Source organism: Gadus macrocephalus, chromosome 5 (genome assembly GCF_031168955.1).
Source record: "Gadus macrocephalus chromosome 5, ASM3116895v1".
NCBI classification, from domain to species: Eukaryota; Metazoa; Chordata; class Actinopteri; order Gadiformes; family Gadidae; genus Gadus; species Gadus macrocephalus.
Genome location: NC_082386.1, coordinates 4,472,858 through 4,493,803, shown reverse-complemented (window position 1 = coordinate 4,493,803; position 20,946 = coordinate 4,472,858). Strand labels below are relative to the sequence as shown.

At 42.4% G+C, this 20,946-nt stretch overlaps 1 protein-coding gene across 6 annotated transcripts in view; it reads left to right on the top strand.

Annotated features, from left to right (window-relative positions):
* Positions 1–6,321: 6,321 nt before the first annotated feature.
* dtnbb (dystrobrevin, beta b) overlaps positions 6,322–20,946 on the top strand; it is a 35,649-nt gene continuing 21,024 nt past the window's right edge. For 2 of the 6 annotated variants that reach the window (XM_060051232.1, XM_060051229.1), the window contains exons 1-10: positions 6,322–6,651; positions 8,508–8,549; positions 9,535–9,602; positions 10,501–10,581; positions 11,029–11,242; positions 14,870–14,955; positions 15,988–16,142; positions 17,378–17,483; positions 17,732–17,898; positions 18,599–18,726. In XM_060051232.1, the coding sequence (XP_059907215.1) occupies positions 9,536–9,602; positions 10,501–10,581; positions 11,029–11,242; positions 14,870–14,955; positions 15,988–16,142; positions 17,378–17,483; positions 17,732–17,898; positions 18,599–18,726 (1,004 nt within the window). In that variant the 5' untranslated portion in view covers positions 6,322–6,651; positions 8,508–8,549; position 9,535. Of the gene's footprint in view, positions 6,652–8,117; positions 8,199–8,507; positions 8,550–9,423; positions 9,498–9,534; positions 9,603–10,500; positions 10,582–11,028; positions 11,243–14,869; positions 14,956–15,987; positions 16,143–17,377; positions 17,484–17,731; positions 17,899–18,598; positions 18,727–20,946 lie in introns of all 6 variants that reach the window. The other 4 variants (XM_060051230.1, XM_060051234.1, XM_060051231.1 and 1 more) reach the window with 4 other exon arrangements.

Below are 20,946 nucleotides of genomic sequence, written 5' to 3'. Positions count from 1 at the left end.
TCTTAACTGATCACTCTGCTAAATAGGCAGACTAAATAGGCCTAAATCACACAGTAGTAACAGATGGAAAGTTAGAACAAGCAATTGTAATTTTAAACCCTAGGAATCTTAGTTACCAAACTCACCTACAGCCAAATATGAGACAACCATCTTGTAAGACAAAATGTATTATACAGCATACGCGCACAGGATTGGCTGGCTCCGCAAGGCAAATAGTACAACATACTTAATTATCTTTCTATCTATCTATCTATCTATCAACACATGGGTCTAGTTTTAATGTGATGTATTTTGTGTGTGTCCAGTCAGACTTGTTGTCTCCCTTGTTCTGTTGGGCGGCAGTAGCTCAGGAGGTAGAGCGGGTTGGCTGGTAACCTGAAGGTTGCTGGTTCGATCCCCAGCTTCTCCTAGCTGAGTGTCGAGGTGTCCTTGACAAGGTACCTAACCCTGACTGATGTCGTGATGTCGAGATGTCTTCCTTCCCTCTTCGACAGCTGCAGCTGCTGCTGGAACAGAGACTTCCAACTTTCCAGCAGTAGCGCCCCAAGGCCAGATATGCGCCCAGCGGGAAAAACTGATGATGATGATGTGTCCTTGTAGGGTATACTGTGTGAGCCGAATCACCTAAATGAATTCCCGACGTGTAGTTTGGTATTAATAAAGACTTGACTAGGCTATTTATCTATCTAGGCTATTAGTCAACAATTATTCGCCGAAGTGAATAGTGGGGAATAGCCCCCGAGACCGAAGGTTATTTTGTCAGCTGACATTTTGTGATGAAAACAATATGAGTTTGAGATGTCCATCATGGGATATTGCCCAATATCCCGAGATAGCGAACCAAACAAATTGCGCCATCTTAGGAGGTTCACGTGCAGCATATACTAACTATATATAATATATCTATGTATTTGTATCTGTTTAATCTGCTGAACACTCTCTTACTAGTCTCTACTCTCATGGGTATCAATGCGGCTTTGGTCCGTGGCCGTGTTCCAATACCCGTACTTCCATGGGTACACTTAAAGGAAAGTGTCCTTCGATCCACACTTCACGATTAGCCCGTTTTGAGTACGACATCCGGGTCCTTGAAGTATACTTCTTTTCGCCGGATCTGAATTGGAACGTACTACGTACTCAAAATTTGGCTAGTAAGTACGGATAGTACGGGTATTGGAACACGGCACCGGTCTACGAAGAGCCTAGGCACTTCCTATACGTCCCATTGTACCGATCTTGGTTGTAGTTCCATCCGACATCCACTGGGGGTGATTGCGGGCGAGTCCAGATTGAATGGGAGTCTATGGGGCTAGACGGCTAAATATATCTCTTTCACCTGCTTGTCGTTGAAATATCGCAAATTTTATTGTAGATTCCGCAAGTTCAATATAGATTATAGTTCAAAAGTCAAATCAATGAGTACTTATGTCCTTTCGATTTCTTACAGTTTGGGCTGTTGTTGGCCGTACACGCTAGCATTCTGCTAATGAATGCTGATTGGTCAGGGACGGACTTGCGACTGTTTACGACCGGGGACCCCTCTTGATGGCATCTGAAGCTGAAGCGCAATCGGAGGACTTTCCGTCAAAGTTCATTTTTGCGTACTGACACTGTTTATATTTTCCTGCAGGCACTTTTATTTTTTATATAGTTATGTATGGTGAAAGTACATGGGTATAAATGGAATTTCTTCCTTTTCTTGTGTTCAATGTTCAATGTGTTATATAGATGGTACGGTATGACCGCCTTAAATAATACAGTCAATGTCCCGCTCAATATCATTTAATCTGTCATTGTCTATTTTTCGAAAATAAAGATAGTTTAAAAACAAAAAGCCTCGTAAATGTGCCATGATAAACTGCTCCAACAGTGGAAACGGATTGTCCTTTTTTTTTTTTCTGAATAAAGAAACGTTCTTGCTTGCTTCTGTATGTATGGTCCTGTGAATGCATTTCTATGCATTCACTGATCTTTACAGATGGGTTTGCTTTAAGCCATTGAATTTAATTTCTCTGCCCTGCAACACATTATGCTACACATGTTAGTTAAATGAGAAATATGGTCTAGGTCACATTGAAATAGTAATTATACAAACATTACACCAACATTGCAACAGGCAAGTTTATTCAAACATCACACTAACAAGAACACAATAAGAACAGTAACTAATAGTAAATAAACCAAAAAAATAGAAATGATTAAACAACACTGAACATACTGAACAGAGGCAGGGAAAAAGGACATGGGAAGAAGACTTGTCCGTTGTCACAGCATCAAGGTCCAACTGTAGAGATCAAGAAAGGAAGACGCATGAGGAGGAGTACAACAAAACACTGTGCTCTCTAGGAGATTGTTGACTGATGTAAACTAAGTTTATGCAGTCTTACAATTATGATTCTTTCAAATCCAGGTTTCTATTTCAGCAGAAAGATAGATAATCAGCCGACAGCCAGCAGCCAGCCAGCTGATAGCACTATATAAATCAATAGCGATGTCGTTACTAAAAAAGCTTTATCATCGGCACTAGTGAGGATTAAAAAAAAACACTCTGTAAGTAACATATATATGTAAAACATTCGCGTATTTCATTTTTTTACATTAGCTCACTAAAACCCTCTGTAACTCGTGTATTAAGCAAAAGCCTTACCTCCAACAGCTGGTGTTATCGTTGCGGATGCCACGAGAAAAGGGAATGATGCGGAAGCGCCGAAGTGATTTAGAAACTGCCGTAAAGCAGTACCTCTGACAGTATGACAATGTGTGACGTCATCGCATTTTTTTAACCTTAAAAACCTTAAAAAAAAAGACCTTAAAAAATGCAATATTCAGCTGAATTTATTATCTTAGCCCCACCTTTTGAACGCAACTTTCAAATTACTTGACAAAAAATTACATCGCGAAAAAAGTGGATTCTGAGGGTAAAACCCCATAGGCTCCCATTCATTCTGGACTCGCCTGCGAGCGCCCCTCGTGGACAGAGATTATTGCTGCAACCAGTCCAGAAAAACGGAACTAACCAGCGAGTGCCCATTCTCCTCATATTAGACATTCTCTGGTACTACGTACTCAAAATTTGGCTGGTAAGTACGGATAGTACGGGTATTGGAACACGGCACGTGTCTCCCCTACGTTACGTCATGCAATGCATTCTGGGGGAAATGAGAATCAATAGCAAACCGTTAAAATAGTACCTACTTTTTCGTATTACATTCCGTTTTGTGATACCTAACAACATCAAATACAATAAATAACAGTTTAAATCTTAAATACCAACAAGCAAATTGCACAAATTTGTTGGAAAATAAACCCTGCAACAGGGCCTTTAAGTGAGCCCATAGAACGCAAATGTGGTTCCGGAAGTAAAAATTCCATTTATAGTCTCCGTACCATGCAATGGTGTATATGCTCCTGCAGAAGCCACAAGTTAAAGACAAACGTCAAGGTTTAAGAAAAACACATTTTGTTCGATGTATTTGAAACCACTACACTTCCCATAATCCTAAAGTGTAACACGACTGATTGGTAGAGCTCGCTGTTGCCAAAAAACGTTTATGGCACCCGCGGAAGTCAACTGCTGCCACTGAACTCGGCTTACCACAGCAATGATTTCCCTTTGATTAGTGGAAAGTTAAAGTTGTAAGAAATGTAGAGGAAATTAGCTGGACATGTTAAAATATGTTGAAATTGAATATATGATCAAAGTAAAAATATTTTTGGTAGTATAAAACCTGGGAATATATAATGTTGAATGAATACAAGATTGAATTCACATATTATTAGTATTAAGAGTAATATGGAGTCAGTTTCCTGCCATAATTCAAACCTGAAAAAAAAAGTTTCAAAGGCTTGTAAGTCTGGGTTTGAAAACTCAACACCTTGTAAAAGGGGGTTTTGCAACACTGAAAAAAGAGATTATAACCTGAAAAAAAATAAAACTAAAATTCAAACATCTGTAAACATGATTTTGTGTTCTATTTTATCTTCTTCATCATTTTCACCAACACATTTTCAAAGTTCAAACAATTTCACCAGCGCATTTGCAGAGTTTCAAATCTGGCACTGTTCTAACGGTGTATTTCTATGGAGTCAGTTTCCTGCCATAATTCAAACCTGAAAAAAAAAGTTTCAAAGGTTTGTAAGTCTCTGGGTTTGAAAACTCAACACCTTGTAATAAAGGTTTTGCAACACTGAAAAAAGAGATTATAACCTGAAAAAAACTAAAACTAAAATTCAAACATCTGTAAACATGATTTTGTGTTCTATTTTATCTTCTTCATCATTTTCACCAACACATTTTCAAAGTTCAAACAATTTCACCAGCGCATTTGCAGAGTTTCAAATCTGGCACTGTTCTAACAGTGTATTTCTATGGAGTCAGTTTCCTGCCATAATTCAAACCTGAAAAAAAAAGTTTCAAAGGCTTGTAAGTCTCTGGGTTTGAAAACTCAACACCTTGTAATAAAGGTTTTGCAACACTGAAAAAAGAGATTATAACCTGAAAAAAACTAAAACTAAAATTCAAACATCTGTAAACATGATTTTGTGTTCTATTTTATCTTCTTCATCATTTTCACCAACACATTTTCAAAGTTCAAACAATTTCACCAGCGCATTTGCAGAGTTTCAAATCTGGCACTGTTCTAACAGTGTATTTCATTGTTGCCCGGTTTTGAAACCTTGTAAATGAGATTCTGCAAACAGGTGTTCATACATTGAGAAATACGTTTTGAAAGGTTGAATATTTAGTTTTAAAAACTTGTAAAGGTGTAAGTTTACGACATTACAACGTATTTTTTCAGAACTGACTTTTCAGCACTGACTTTTCAGAGATTTGACCACACAGGCGCAAGCTTTGAGTCACGTGAATATTGGCAGTGTTCTGACGCCACTCGTTTTGAAACTCCTGACAGTCGAATCTGAAAACGTTCCTGGGGGCGGGACCATTTAGCTCTAAACCTATTGGTTGCTCTCGGCTGACGTACATTCCAATCACATGTGCCGTTCACTGGGCTGTGCGTGATTGACAGTGCTCTGCCGATGACACAAATAACAAGCGACTTTCGCGGTTGATTTTGATTTCCATTTTCTGGAACCATGGCTGTTTCCCAAAGTGAAGGCTGCAGCCTTGCTAGGACGCGTCCTTGCTAGTCGCGTCCTATGGAGATGAGACTCTGGTTCCAGAAAATGGAAATCAAAATCAACCGCGAAATCAACCCGTTGTTATTCGTGTCATCGGCAGAGCACTGTCAATCACGAACAGCCCGGTGAACGGCACATGTGATTGGAATGTACGTCAGCCGAGAGCAACCAATAGGTTTAGAGCTAAATGGTCCCGCCCCCAGGAACGTTTTCAGATTCGACTGTCAGGAGTTTCAAAACGAGTGGTGTCAGAACACTGCCAATATTCACGTGACTCAAAGCTTGCGCTCAAATCTCTGAAAAGTCATTGCTGAAAAGTCAGTTCTGAAAAAATACGTTGCAATGTCGTAAACGTACACCTTTACAAGTTTTTAAAACTAAATATTCAACCTTTCAAAACCTATTTCTCAATGTATGAACACCTGTTTGCAGAATCCCATTTACAAGGTTTCAAAACCGGGCAACAATGAAATACACCGTTAGAACAGTGCCAGATTTGAAACTCTGCAAATGTGCTGGTGAAATTGTTTGAACTTTGAAAATGTGTTCGTGAAAATGATGAAGAAGATAAAATAGAACACAAAATCATGTTTACAGATGTTTGAATTTTTTTTATTTTTTTTTTCAGGTTATAATTTCAGTGTTGCAAAACCTTTTTTACAAGGTGTTGAGTTTTCAAACCCAGACTTACAAGCCTTTGAAACTTTTTTTTTCAGGTTTGAATTATGGCAGGAAACTGACTCCATAGAGTAACATCATGCGGGACTGCAGTCAGGAACAAAGGAACGTACCATGTCGATGACAACGCTATACCGTATATGAAACACTACACACACGCTCAGAATATATGACAACTTGTATTAACAATAAACAATATAATGACAAAAGGCAGGTATCCGGGAGGCAAGACTTCTGAACTGTAGAGCCGCCCACTGCACAGTGTGACGTCACACTATTACTGATGTAAAGTTTGAGGCAAACGAACTGTTTCACTCAATAGGTGCGTTCTCGGTGGGCGAGAATACACTCCTGGCTCGGACTTGCATATATCACCCCTATTTATAGTGCTTTCTCTATGGCACTGTGGCGTGAGCTACGCCTTTAACGGTCGTGCATGCGCACTGCATTCGCACTACACACGCTAGTGATGTGTCGCGCGCTTGGCGTCTCGGTGCGTGCTCGCGCTCTGCCGTCCTCTGCCGTCGGGTCCTCGGTGGTGATGCTGCGCGCCGAGCGTCGCTCTGCGCTCCTACGTCTTTATCTGCTGCCACAACCGCAGCAGTGGTCCAGGTTGACTCTGATGAAACGGGGGGCAGAGAGCTGAAACGCCATGACGGAGGATCGTACTCGTTCCCTACCGTTTGTACAGCAGTGACGTCGCCGGTTGAACGTGTAATATATCCAAAGGTGAGAGAGTGCGGATATCTTCTGATTCACCCTGGACCACAAATCCTCTCCATCTGATGCTGCTGACGGTGTGATGCTGTAACGCAGCCTGCGTGCTTTCCTTCGGTAAGGCCATCTATGCATTGTGTTTTCTCTCTCTGTCAGCTTTGAGAAATTAGAAAACGAACGGCGTGAAATTAACGTCCGCTCCATATAGTTCCTCTCCCTGTTTCTTAGCATCACGACACACTTTTCCCATTGCGGATATAATGTGGATAGCCGGACAAATCAACAACATGGCCGCGTTGGTCGTTATGTTGGTTTTTTATCCAATATTGCACTGCTCCATCATGACATAATGTAATACGGCGTCCACCTATGGACACGAGTCGTGTGGAGCCGCTGCAGCAGAGTCCCTCTGTTGACACGCGTCTGAAGGATGTGGTCATCACTTCCAAAGGTGCGGTTATAGTTCAGGGCAAATACTCTTGGCCTGTCATGAGAGAGGAACGGTTTGTTTCTTGATTTCCCGATAGTGTGTGTATGATTTGGACATGTATTGCTGCTCGATCACTTGGTTTGCTGGCCTTCATTTAGAGCGCATACCTCATAATATGGTGCCCAGCAGCATGTCAGGAGCAATGGAGAGTGTTATAATATGTCATGCACCAACTGCCATTGGCACTTTTCTTTCACGGCATTCATCCCTTTTCAATGAAATTCCTACTCATTCAGAATCCAGCGCTTCCTACGTGTGAACCGCTGGCTCGTAGTTCATAACGGAGTATTCACAACGAGCCATTGTGTTATATTGACGTCTAATTTTTCTGTTCTTTCAATGCGTTTGACTATTTTCCCAAATACTAGAGCGGGCCTCCATTGACCCCAGACTACTTGGTGGCCCTTAAAAGATTAAGACCAAGATTTGACATTCATATTTAGCATAACTACACACACCAATTCAAGTGGTTAGAAACAAATAATGTGAACTCTGTTCTTTGGGGAACCATGCACAGTCTGCATGTATGTCCTTATTGTTCTGGCAGACCATCAGCTTGAAAGAATCTATATATGGCCTTATGACACAAGGGCAATAAACTTTCCATAGATTTCCTCTCCTATTCCAGATGGTCAATGGGGACATAACTCTCTTGCTGTGTCTTTAATGGCTCTCTGGTTGTAAAGGCCCCTCCTGCACATTGAGGGCCATTTTAAAGTTTTAAATCGGATAACAAAATAAAAAGATCAGGTCACACTCTTTGCTATAAAGTGTAGAAGAAACCATCACTTTTACAGCAGCCACTAATAGGCAAGGGGGTCAGAGTTGGTGTGGTACCCTTGGGCCAGTCCAACCTTGGCTCTGTGTTGCTCACGCTCAGCTGGTCATCGCATTTTTGCATCCTCCGCATTTCTCCCCCTTCCAACCCAAAGATGTCCTGCTGTAAACACGCCATGTGATTCAGAACCCAGGGGGATCTGGTGGCCATCCTGGGGTCCCAAGTTTCACCCTCGCATTCTGTTTTCGAACTAGCACACCCTAGGATGGGAAAGGAGCATTAAAAGCACCATCTACTATTTTTGTAATTTCACAGGAAAGGCGCTTTTATCCAAAGTGACCTACGGACAATTAAATTGCATGTTATTAGAGAGCAGAACCGGAACTTCAGATAAGGGTGAGTGGGTGTTGATTATTTGGTGGCGTATATAAAGTTGGTTTAGGGTTAGAGTTAGAATGTAAATCTAAGCCTTGAAGGTAATGGTTTATTTTGTTTTCAGTGACCTTTGCCGCTTGTTATAATGATGAAAATTAAATGGCATGTTAACTCTGTTCACATGATCTCTATATTCAACAATTACTCCTCTCTCTCTCTCTCTCTCTCTCTCTCTCTCTCTCTCTCTCTCTCTCTCTCTCTCTCTCTCTCTCTCTCTCTCTCTCTCTCTCTCTCTCTCTCTCTCTCTCGCACTATTCCTGATCTCTCTAGGGTCGAAATTTGGTGTTTCACATTGTTTGAATTCAGCAGCAGGTAAATACCGGTACTGTCCGAGAAAAAAATGTCAATAGCACTTTTCTACCCCGTGGCCACTCAAAGCTCTTTACAATTATTGCCTAACATTCATAAACACTTACACAGCGACGGCAAAGTCAACGATGCAAGGCAACAGCCAGCCTGCACGAGCAGTTCAGTTTATGTGTCTCGCTCAGGGACTCCTCAATACTTGGAGGAGCTAGGAGGAGCTGGGGAATGATCTAGTGACCTTATGGTTGCCCAACAACCTGCTCTACCCCCTGAGCCAATGCCTCCCACAACGATAATCCCATTGTCATTCCAAAGGAAATTAATGATTAGTATTTTGGAATAATTTGATACATGATTGAGCATAAACTTAAATGAACAAATACTGGTTACTGTACTATTATGTAGAATGACAACATCATGATAGAAACAATTTCTCCAAAATAAACCCAAAAACAAACATTGACATTGAAAACCAGGGCAATTGTTTTCTATGCACATGCATTCACCATGCACATGTACTTATGTTCATGTGTAATACAGCCTCTTTCAAATCCTTCTCTAAACCAGCGGTTCCCTAATGTTTTAGTTATCTGAGGCTGGACCCACAACATATGTTTACCGCAAAATAAGCAATATGCCTTTATTTCCATGTCTTGTGATTAATTATATGTATCTACATGTACTTTATTGGTGAACAATAACACAGAGATAATTAACGTTTCTCGATGTATGTTCTGCATCGATTAAGCTTTACCCATATTCAGCTTTCAAATGACAATGCATGTTGGTGGGCTTATTCATATATATATATATATATATATATATATATATATATATACATATAGGGTTAAAAAAAAGTATTGTGACCATCTTGCCTCAGGCTGCCAGGTCTCCTGCTGTGAGCGCCTTAGGGGTCACAACCTACCGCTGAATCCCGCTGGGCTGAACTGTAAGGTAAGACTGAGTGTCACTTATGTTTGATGTGCGGCAGGATGATCGAGGAGGGCAGCAAACGGAGCAAGGCCATGGTGGAGAAGAGACAGCTCTTCATGGAGATGAGTGAGTGAGCTCCACACACGCACAGAATGAGAGTGAGTGAGAGTGAGTGAGTGAGTGAGTGAGTGAGTGAGTGAGTGAGAGAGAGAGAGAGAGAGAGAGAGAGAGAGAGAGAGAGAGAGAGAGAGAGAGAGAGAGAGAGAGAGAGAGAGAGAGAGAGAGAGAGAGAGAAAGAGAGAGAGAGAGAGAGAGAGAGAGAGAAAGAGAAAGAGAAAGAGAAAGAGAAAGAGAAAGAGAAAGAGGGCGAGAGCGAATAGGTAATAGATTCCAACACAATTTCATGACAGTTTACATTTTCCTATATTTCCGTCTTTGTTAAATATGTTTCGCAGAATAAACTTGCCATTTCTAAATTGTTATTCTACGATATTCTTTCACATATATTCTTGAATGTCTCATTTAACTTTGTATGTGTGTTGGCACTGTTAATGTACGTTTGCCATGCCAATAGAGCCCTTTGAATTGAATTGAAAGAAAGAGACAGAGTGAGAGGGAGACGGAGAAAGAGAGACCTTGCGTCTATTCACCGCCGGCTATGGATTACGCAACTCTCTCGCTGGATCTTCATCACAGAGGAGATGCAAAGTCCCTAGTGTAGAACATTATAGCGGTTCCCACATAGCTACGCTTCTATGGGCTGTACGTCACATTGAAGGTCCTCTCAGATCCAATACCAGTACCATGTGTAACTGTTGCACTTCTTTAAGTTTTAATTTGTGGCATGAGAGTTGGATGTCACCTTTGTGTATCGATAACTCTGTCATCAATCACTTTAAGTGATATCGAGAAGATGAAACCCTGTTTTGGCGGATGATCAAATCAAAGATGTGTTGTTTAGTTTCATGAGTGTGACGTTGCTGCCTGTTCAACGCACCATTCTGTTGGTTTGTTGTTCCGTCAGGAGCTCAGAACTTTGATGTCATCAGACTATCGACGTACCGGACTGCCTGCAAGCTCCGCTTCGTGCAGAAGAGATGCAACCGTAAGTGCATATGGTCAGCCTTGTGTCTTGCCTCCTGACACCTCCTCCTAACCAGCAGTCGTCAGGGTAACCGATAAAGTCGCATTCTTTGCTTAGCGCTTGAGTGGTTTAGCGTTTACTATTAAGGAGAAGCTTTGATCCAAAGTGAGACACATAATTCCGTCACAGCAATTCCCAATTTTACATTTGTGTCTCTTTTTATCCCTCGGTTTAGGGTCAGGGTTAACCCTAACCCTCACCTTTTTAAGTGACCGTGTGTTTCCTGTGCTTCTCAAACTATAATAAAGAATATTTCTTATCTTTTTAAGAGGAACGTACTTTGCTGGAGGACGCTTAGACAATTGTGGACATTGGGGTTCAAACCCAGAACCTAGATTTGTGGGTGATTGATCACCACACAATCCTCTGTGTGCTTTATGTGTGTGTGTACCCCCCTCTCCCCCACAGTGCATCTGGTGGACGTGTGGAACATGATCGAAGCCTTCCGTGACAACGGGCTCAACACGCTGGACCACAACGCGGAGATCAACGTGTCGCGGCTGGAGACCATCCTGTCTTCCATCTACTACCAGCTGAACAAGAGGCTGCCCACCACCCACCAGATCAACGTGGAGCAGTCCATCGGGCTGCTGCTCAACTTCATGGTGGCCATGTATGACAGGTAGGGTCCAATGGAACTAACCAGAGTGACTGGTGTCCTTTTTGGAGCCAACGTCACTCTCAATGCCTCATGGGAACCGTCATGTGCCAGAGTACCGTTTTATACGTGTGCTGCGAAAAAGTTGTGGTTTACCCCAATTCAATGTCTGCAAATCCGGGAAAAGTCGGATGTGTTGGTGGTGGTGTTGATGGTGGTGGTGGTGGAGTAGGCCGGTAAATGCTCATTGGTGCTGTGTCGCAGATTGGAAGTGAACTTCAGGGAGATACTGCCAGGGGACTTCAAGTTTGAAACCTCACAACCAACGCCTTAAGAATGCTGTTACTGTCGACTGGCCGAATGGCTGCAGTTGTGTATCGGTGTTTATCTTCCAGTCCCGGGGTTGCCGGTTCCACTGTGTTGTTCAACGTAGGCTTGAGCCATCGAGCTGACCCAGGAGATCCCCACTGGGGCGGGGGGGTTCCTCTAGGGCTGCACCAATTAGTCGTTTCATCCATTCGAAAATGCACAAAAATTGAATTTCTCATGATTGATTCATTTGTCGTTTATCGAGTACAAGTAAGGAATTAATGCTGCTTAATGTTGAAGTTCAATTCAAAACGTTGTTTAAAGCCTCATTGCAAAAGGAATAGTTGGGTTTTTCTGATAAACCAAAGATAAACCAAACATATTTAAGTCATAACTTTGGAATGGAATGTGATGACATTTTCCAATATTTATGACATTTTATAGACGCCTCGATTAATCCATTCATTGAAGAAATAATTGATGGATTAATCAACTATGAAAATAGTTATTAGTTGCAGGCCTCTGTTTCCTTAGCAATCCACTTGGGGGAAATTAAGCTTGATTAAAACTTTGGTGTTTTTAAGCAAGTTAAGCTTGCTTAAAAAGCGGTGGTTTGGAGAACTGGTCAGGCTTGGTGAGTGAGGCTCAGCCCCAAGGCCTCAGTGCCACTCCAGATCCAGAGGAAAACAAGCTGCGCTTTCATTAGCGTTGATATGTTATAACCTTGGTAATCCTACCCACCACATATGCAAAAATCCTATCCTCTTCCTAGTCTATGTGGAGGTTAACATAAGACACATGCAGACATACAATGCATAATGCATGACCTCTGCCTTGACAGAGCTCACTTTAATGTATGACCTTGAATGTGCCATTGTCAGTCATGCACATTTATAGTACCAAAAAAGACATTGCTCACCGCTTAAACTGTGACATTACTCTTTCTCATTAGTTTCTATGTTTGCTGCATGGTGAAGACGTGTTAATGTGTCATATCTCTCCTTGTAGCCTGACACTAAACAATACACACTCCTGTGCATCCCTTTTTCATTATCAACGGTGTCTCTCCACTTTCTTAAATATAGGGTTAGGGTTAGGGTTAGGTATTGGACAACTCCTCTTGTACTCCTCCACGTTTCAATTATTCCACGGTAACACTGAGTCTCTGTTATGCTATAGATTCTACAGGTATTAAAAGATAATAGGGAGGAAATCGCCATCTGTAATGGCAGTTAGTGTTATCCTGTCGGCCCTCACCGAGTCAGACGTCCTCAAAAGAACAGAAGAGATTTTCAGTTGAAAACAGCTCTCTTCCACTGATGACAATACAATGTGTTTAAACTGTATAAAGTAGGCCATAACTATGGAAGCATATATGTAGCAAAATTCAAATGGCAATGCAATTTGCAATTCATAAGTTGTTCACATTATGCAATTGACAATACATTTTGCAATTTAATAATGTAATTTGAAAATTATATTATTCAATGTGTATTTATATATGCAAAGTGACAATGAAATCGTCAATTCAATTTGAAAAAGTTATAGCAATAAGAATAGAATAACATTTTGTCACATTTTTTGAGTGCCTTTATTCAAATGGAAAAAAAGTTATAGTGCGCCTGTGATTGCAAAGCACTTCGCCACGCTCCGCGTGTTGTGAAATTCAAATGACATTTAAATCCGCCAAATGCTTTGCAAAGGATTTTGCAAAGCGTATTGCAAAAGATTTTGCAAAAGATTTAGCAAAACGTATCAGCTAATCGCGTCAGGGCGGGAACTACGTTACTTCCTCGTCAGCCCATCCAGTAAAGGCTGGTTTATACTCCTCCGTAAAGTGCTGTGCGTAGACACACCCTCTCCGTAGCTTACGTGCGCATTCAATACAAAATCATTTCCGGAATCACTTTGCACCTAATTTACTTTGCACCTTATTTATTTGCACCTTGTTTACTTTGCACATTAAGGACCAATAAAACACCAAATAAGATTTGAAAAGCTTTTGAAGTTTATTCACAACACTATTAAAATTGTTAGTAGTACTAGTAATCATATAAAATCAATCGGGCTGCGAATTGCCCCCTTCGAGAGGTCTCCGTAGTTACGGAGTAGGATGCCGGATTAAAGAGTCGGAGAAGTATACCCCTGTCGTCTATCCTATCTCCCAGAGCACGCACTCTATCAACTGCATCTGTGTCTTCAACACGATTGTTCTCCACATCATCTGCCAAACTTCATGCGCGTAGCCACAATCTCCTCCATTGCTGACACATACGAACATAAACAAGGAAATTCAGAGGAAGTGACTAGGTCCCGCCCAGACGCGATTTGCTGATATGCTTTGCAAAATCTTTTGCAAAATCTTTTGCATTACGCTTTGCAAATTATTTTACAAAGCATTTTGCAGATTGAAATGTAATTGGAATTTCACAACACAGGGAGCGTGGCAAAGTGTATTGTAATCCCGGGGTGCTATAGCTTTTCCATTTGAATAAAGGCACTCAAAAAATGTGCCAAAATGTTATTCTATTTTTATTGTTAAAACTTTTTGCAATGTAATTGAGGATCTAATTGTCAATCTGCATATATAAATACACTTTGAGTAACATCATTTTAAAATTACATCATTAAACAGCACAATGAATTGTCAATTGCATAATGTAATGACTTATTGAATTACAAATTGCATTGCCTTACATGTATGCTTCCATACTTAAGAGTAAACCGGTGCTGTGTTGAGGTGGAATTAAGTAGGATTTATGTTGTAAAATAGCCAATGAGCGCACTATGTGGTATGATTTGTGAATGCCATCTAATTTTGTACCTTAATCCTCTTTGTTTTGGCTTCCTTTTTCTCATTAGCTTGCTGAGTGATGTTGTAAATAAGTCTGATTCTATTAATATGGACATTACCAGTGTATCGAGAATATTTTTTTTACATTCTAATTAGGCCAGTAATGGCAAGCTCATTGTTATTTGGGGAAAACAGCAAAGAGCATAGAGTCTGAAGTTTTGGTTGAAGCAGTTATTCTCCAACTGGTTTGAATACCATTTTCTCTGCCGATTCAAACCTGAAAGAGATCCATAATCTCAGTGTGTTTGCCAGCAAGGTCAAGAAAAACGCACACGCGCACACACACGCCATGAATAAAACAAATTACATTGGTAGCAATTTAGTTCCCTGCACTAATGGCATGGTTGCAAGTTAATGACATTAAATCATTACATTCGATTATGGTTTAATGTCCTTCCTAAAACCAAATCCAAAATGTCTATCTGGTCATCTATCTCTGTATCATCGTTGTGCTGCAGTGCAGTCAATCTCCCTGTTCTCTGTTGTAGTGAAGGCCATGGCAAGCTGACCGTGTTCTCCATGAAAGCCATGCTAGCAACCATGTGTGGAGGGAAGATCGTGGACAAGCTGCGCTGTAAGTACATGTGTGATGAAGGTCAAGATTATTCTTGGTCCAGGGAGAGCAAACCTCCTGTGGCCGTTTGCCAGCAGCTGTAGTGGCGAAAAACGGACACATGGGGGCAATGCTGGGACAAATATACACCGTTTTATTCTACTATATTTACTAACTTTATTTCCTTTTTTTTTTTTTTTTTTTTTGATTTACTACCCTTTGTCTGCCAAATGAATGCCAACATTTGGTAGAAGACTGCCTCTGTCTTTTAAATTAATACATCAAATTGTATTGTATGTTTTCATCTTCCCCAATATATAAATTATCTATAGATTTAGATTATATATTTTCTGTAAAGCAATACAATGATTGCTATTTATAAATAGCCAACCTCAATACATTTTGAGTGTAAATTAATTCAGACGAGTACTGCTTCAAATCGAGTGATGCGACTAAATCCTTCCCGTGGCCATTTGATTTTCCTTTTTGTGCACACATAAGCACTTTGTCATTCCACAGATGAGTGACTTTTAATTAGACTATATCAAGCTATTGACTTGGAAGCTGTGATGATTGTCGCTGCCACGGTTGTTTTGTTAAGCTATTTTTTTATGTTTACTTTTTTATGGCTATACGTTTTTCCAATTGATAATCTGTTTTTATCTTTTGGGGTTTGGCTTTTTGTATTTAATACGAGTGGGTTGAGGTGAGTCAAAGGAGTCAAACGACATTCAAACAAACTGAATCGGAGGGAGCCTGCTCCATTGTTGTGGTCAATTAAAACGCTTGAGCACGTAATGATTTCTCTCTCTCTCTCTCCCTCCCACTCTCTTTTTGCCCCTCCCCCTTCCCTCTCTCCTGTTCACTCCCCCTCTTTCTCTCTTGTTCTCCCTCTCCCCCTATATCTCTCTCCCCCCTACACACACACACACACACACACACACACACACACACACACACACACACACACACACACACACACACACACACACACACACACACACACACACACACACACACACACACACACACACACACACACACCTCTCTCAGACAACTTCTCCCAGATCTCCGACTCTAACGGAGTGATGATCTTCGCTAAGTTCGACCAGTTCCTGCGGGAGGTGCTGAAGCTGCCCACGGCTGTCTTTGAGGGCCCCTCCTTCGGCTACACCGACCACTCTGTGCGCACCTGCTTCCCCCAGCAGGTACGCAGCGGAGGGGAGACAACACGGACACAGCAACATCAACACAACCACCTCCACACGCACCACAACCCAAACCACTACGACCACCACCACCACCACCACCAACACCACCACCAAGACCACCACCACCACCACCACCAAGACCACCAACACCTCCACCACCACCACCACCCCCACCAACACCACCAACACCACCACAAACACCACCACCCCCACCACCAACACCACCACCACCACCAACATCACCACAAACACCACCAGCACCACCAGCACCACCACCAGCACCACCACCACCAACACCACCACCAACACCTCCCCTCCTTGTTTTCAGTCAGACCGTACGTCATGCATTAGGACTCTAAGACGGACATGGCCACAAAATCACTGCCAGAAATCCAGAGCAAAGATGACTTTTACTGCACGTGTGCGCATGATTCCTCTGCTTGGTAGAGCAATAATCTGGCCTACGAGGAGGGAATCTCTCGTTGAGCACATAAAGGGAAGCAGCACGCGATGCATGCTCCCGTTTTTCTGCTCATGCGGGTGTTTTTTTTTTTTTCTTTCTTTTCTTTTCGCCACTTAGGGGCGGAGCCAGCCGTGGCCATTGTATCCATAAATGTGATTGGCCACATGTTGCCGGGCAAATCCAAACACCTCTTGAAGTGCTTGGACGATTTCCTGGGGTACATCAAGCAAGTTCACAGTTGACCAAGAGTCTGCCTAAGGGCCAATGTCACAGACCATGCTTTGGAAAACTATAAGTTGTGTTACACCTCAGACAGCTGACAATGATTAACTCAACATATTAATATGAATAGAATCCGGATCAACAGGCACAGTGAACCATGGCCTATGCCAACAGATCAGGAAATATAAACGTGAAGATAAACGTTGCTCAGGAAATAAAATTGAGTTATTGTCAATTCAATGTGCTTGAATTGATGCAGTTTTTAATGAATTACAGGAAACGACTGTATTTATAAGCATTGCCTGGTGTCAGCTGCTGATGTACAGTAGTTATTAAGCATGATGATTAGACATTATCTAATGAAGTCTAATAAATCAGTTCTGTCGCAGTAGCTGCCAAAGAGTATCTCTGGTTGGATTTAATCCACTATTACTGTACTTATTGGCGCCAGATGTGGCGTTCCATAGCAGAAGGGATCTTATGCTGAGCAGGCCGCTGCTATTGGTGGATCCTGACTGGATGCACACATGTTTGTGTTTGTCTCTAGAAGAAGATCTTGCTGAACACGTTTTTGGATATTTTGATGGCCGATCCTCCACCTCAGTGTCTTGTTTGGCTTCCACTAATGCACCGACTCGCTAATGTTGAAAACGGTAAGATATTGTATTCAATAGTTGTTTCTTTATTTTTTGTAATCGTTTTAATATGAACGTTTACCTACTAGTCTAGCTAACTACATCCTCTCTATCTGTCTATAATTTTTTCTGTCACTGTCAATAGAAGTTGCACTTTTTACGTGCATATATATGTCATGTTTTAATCTTCTTGTTTAATCCTAATGCTTTTTGAATTTAACAAAATCTATTTTCTTTCTAATTGGCGGTCCCCTGCGTCACTCCAGTCTTCCATCCAGTAGAATGCTCATATTGTCGCAGCGAGAGCATGATGGGCTTCCGCTACCGCTGCCAGCAGTGCCACGGCTACCAGCTCTGCCAGAGCTGCTTCTGGCGTGGCCATGCCAACGGCCCCCATAGCAACCAGCACCAGATGAAGGAGCACTCGTCCTGGGTACGGCAGCCACTCCAACTGACTACTACTTTAACTGCTGCCTTCACCACTGTCGGCCCTTCTCCACGTTGTCTCTGGACTCCCGAGAGGGGTCCAGCCCTGAGAGTGTAGAACACACGGCCATGCTCATTTATAACTCTTTTGAAGAGGGAGTCAGAGGGACTTTACAGGCTTTGGATGATTTCAGCTAAATGTAATTGTATTCACTTAATTTCTAGGGTCCTTAAATTCAATCCCTATGCTGTGAATTAAATGAAGGGCGCTATGTGCATCGAATCCCAAATCCCATTCCCTCCCGGTCTATGCCCCCTGATAACAGTGTCACGAGGCCGGGGGACCAGAATGAATGCGTAACACTATATCATAATATTTATTCAAATATATACATCACATATGCCAGAGTATGATAACACGGAGCAGAGAGGGCAGATATGTGGTCTCAGAGTCTCAAAGTAGTTCAGTTAAATTGGGGAAGTCTCAATAACAGGTATTCCATACTCTCAAATGAATCAAGTTTATATAAACAAAATATCCAACAATATGAAACCAAGAAAAAAAGTGTATGTTTATATATATATAAATATTTTGTGTTTGGTTTAATTTTGCTGTCTGGTGTTCATGGTGTCCAGACGGTACTGTGCGTGAACCCACAGGCCTACCAGCCTGGCCTAGCGTCTCTCCTCTGCTGTGTTCTCTGCAGAAGTCTCCAGCCAAGAAGCTGAGCCACGCCATCAGCAAATCCCTGGGCTGCGTCCCCATGGGCGAGGCGCCGCACCCCCTCTTCCCAGAGCAGGCGGAGCGGCCGCAGGAGACACACACACACAACGTGTAAGTCCAGCCCCCCGCACATCCCTAGTCTGGATCCAGTCATCACATAAGGAAAGTGTTGCCGAACCGGCCGGTTAAACTGTGGGGTCTTGTCGTTTAAATGGTAAATGGACAGCATTTAAACAGTGCTTTCCTAACCAGTGGCCCCTCGCAGAGCTTTACAACATTGCCTAACATTCCCCCATTCACACACACATTCACACACCTACGGCGGTGTCAACCAAGCAAGGCGACAGCCAGCTGGTCAGGAGCAGTGAGGGTGAGGTGTCTTACTCAGGGACACCTTGACACCGCCGGGGATCGTACTAGCATCCTTCCGGTTACCAGCCAACCGGCTCTACCTCCTGAGTCACATGCCGCCCAGTATTCACGATTGACCCTGTCGGAGCAATACTCCCCCATCCCCGTTGAGCGCATTATTGTTATTTGTTTGTTTGTTGTAGTTTGTTGTGGTTGTTGTGTGTATGCTGATAAGCTCGGGCGAGTGTGTTTGGCTACGCCGGCTTCCATCGTTCTGTTCCAATGGCAACGGACGATGCTGTAAATCCCTGAAAAAGACTAATCTTGGTGTCTGTGTGGAATGTGTTACGTTCACGCAGAGAACTTGGCCGTTCCTAGTGTCATCCAAAACATTCATGTTTAACGAACATCGCCTCTGAATAGTACGACTCCAATCTGATCACATTTGCGAAGACCCACCTGCAGTACACCCGTGTTACACCTGTGAAGTCCCTTTCAAAACAAGGAAGACACTTGTTAAGAAATCGCATCTCGCTCTTTTTTCTCCTTGCGCGTTTCATAGCATAGCCTGTTTCAGCTTCCTTCCTCAAGTCCCCACCGAGATGGACGAGCCCGTGCCTTAACCACGGGCTCTGGGCGCTGGACGAAGCGCTCTGTAATTGATAGGCAGTGACATCGGGGGGCTGGAGGCTGAGCTCAGCCAGCGCCAAGAGAAATAGACAGAGCATAAACACATTGGCATCATTTTCCATTTTGCTGCTTGACTGATATCATCCCCTTCTGGAGTGAAGCCCTGAGCGGCCGTCCCCACAGACGGCAGCAGGATCCCTCTCTCTGGTCCTCCACTGCTTCTCATTGTTTCATTAGATAGAACAGCTGATGGAGAAGGAGAAGGAGGGGATAGAGGGGCAATGAGGAAAGGATAGCTCTCTCTCTCTCTCTCTCTCTCTCTCTCTCTCTCTCTCTCTCTCTCTCTCTCTCTCTCTCTCTCTCTCTCTCTCTCTCTCTCTCTCTCTCTCTCCTCTCCCTCTGTCCCCTTCTCTATCTCACTCTTTTTCTCTTTCTATCTCTCTCTCTCTCTCTCTCTCTCTCTCTCTCTCTGTCTCTGTCTCTGTCTCTGTCTCTGTCTCTGTCTCTGTCTCTGTCTCTGTCTCCTTCTCTATCTCGCTCTTTTTCTCTTTCTCTCTCTCTCTATCTCGCTCTCGCCATCTTTCTCTCTCATGTCATGCATTTCGGTTGAGGCGAAAACAATTTACATACATTTACAATTCATTACATAGACCAACAATTATTATAATTTTTTGTAAATCCTTTCTGAAGGATGAGGATGATTGGATACGCCCTGGGCATCGAGGCTGTGTACCATGAAATTGTGTTACATAAGGGGATTCATCTTGATTTACAGAACGTTTGGGGCCTAAACGATATCAAAGTGTCTCCACAGGGCCCTCGACCCTACACCACTAATCCATATCCTTATATAATATGAATCTGCTCTGAGTCAAACTCCTTGAGAGCCAGGGCAGATCTGTATGATGGTTATTATTTTGTAGCCTTATGCTACAAAAGTCTTTTGTCTGAAACGATTGAAGATGTTTGACACTATTTATTTTCCCGAGATGCTACGTTCTTTGAGACAGTTGCTTCGCGGTGGATGAGCTGTGTAGTGCTTTAGTGAAGCCAAAGTTGTTATTTGAGTTTGTTATCCAGGGCAAATCCCACAGCAATGTTGAATCGTGCCCCCTACATAATCTTCAAGATTATGTTTTATGTATTTTAATAGATTTTCCAGTTGGAAGTTGTATTGAAGGGAAAATGAAAGTGCAGATAACGTAAAATCATGTTGCTTTTGAGGGATGCTATTTCAAGGTTGACGTGATGTCTGTGCTCCTTGACTTTTTGAGGTTATCAAGACGAGCATTGGCATCCGAGAAGTCCCTCTGTGGCGTCTGGCTGCTTCTGTACTGATATGAGGATGTT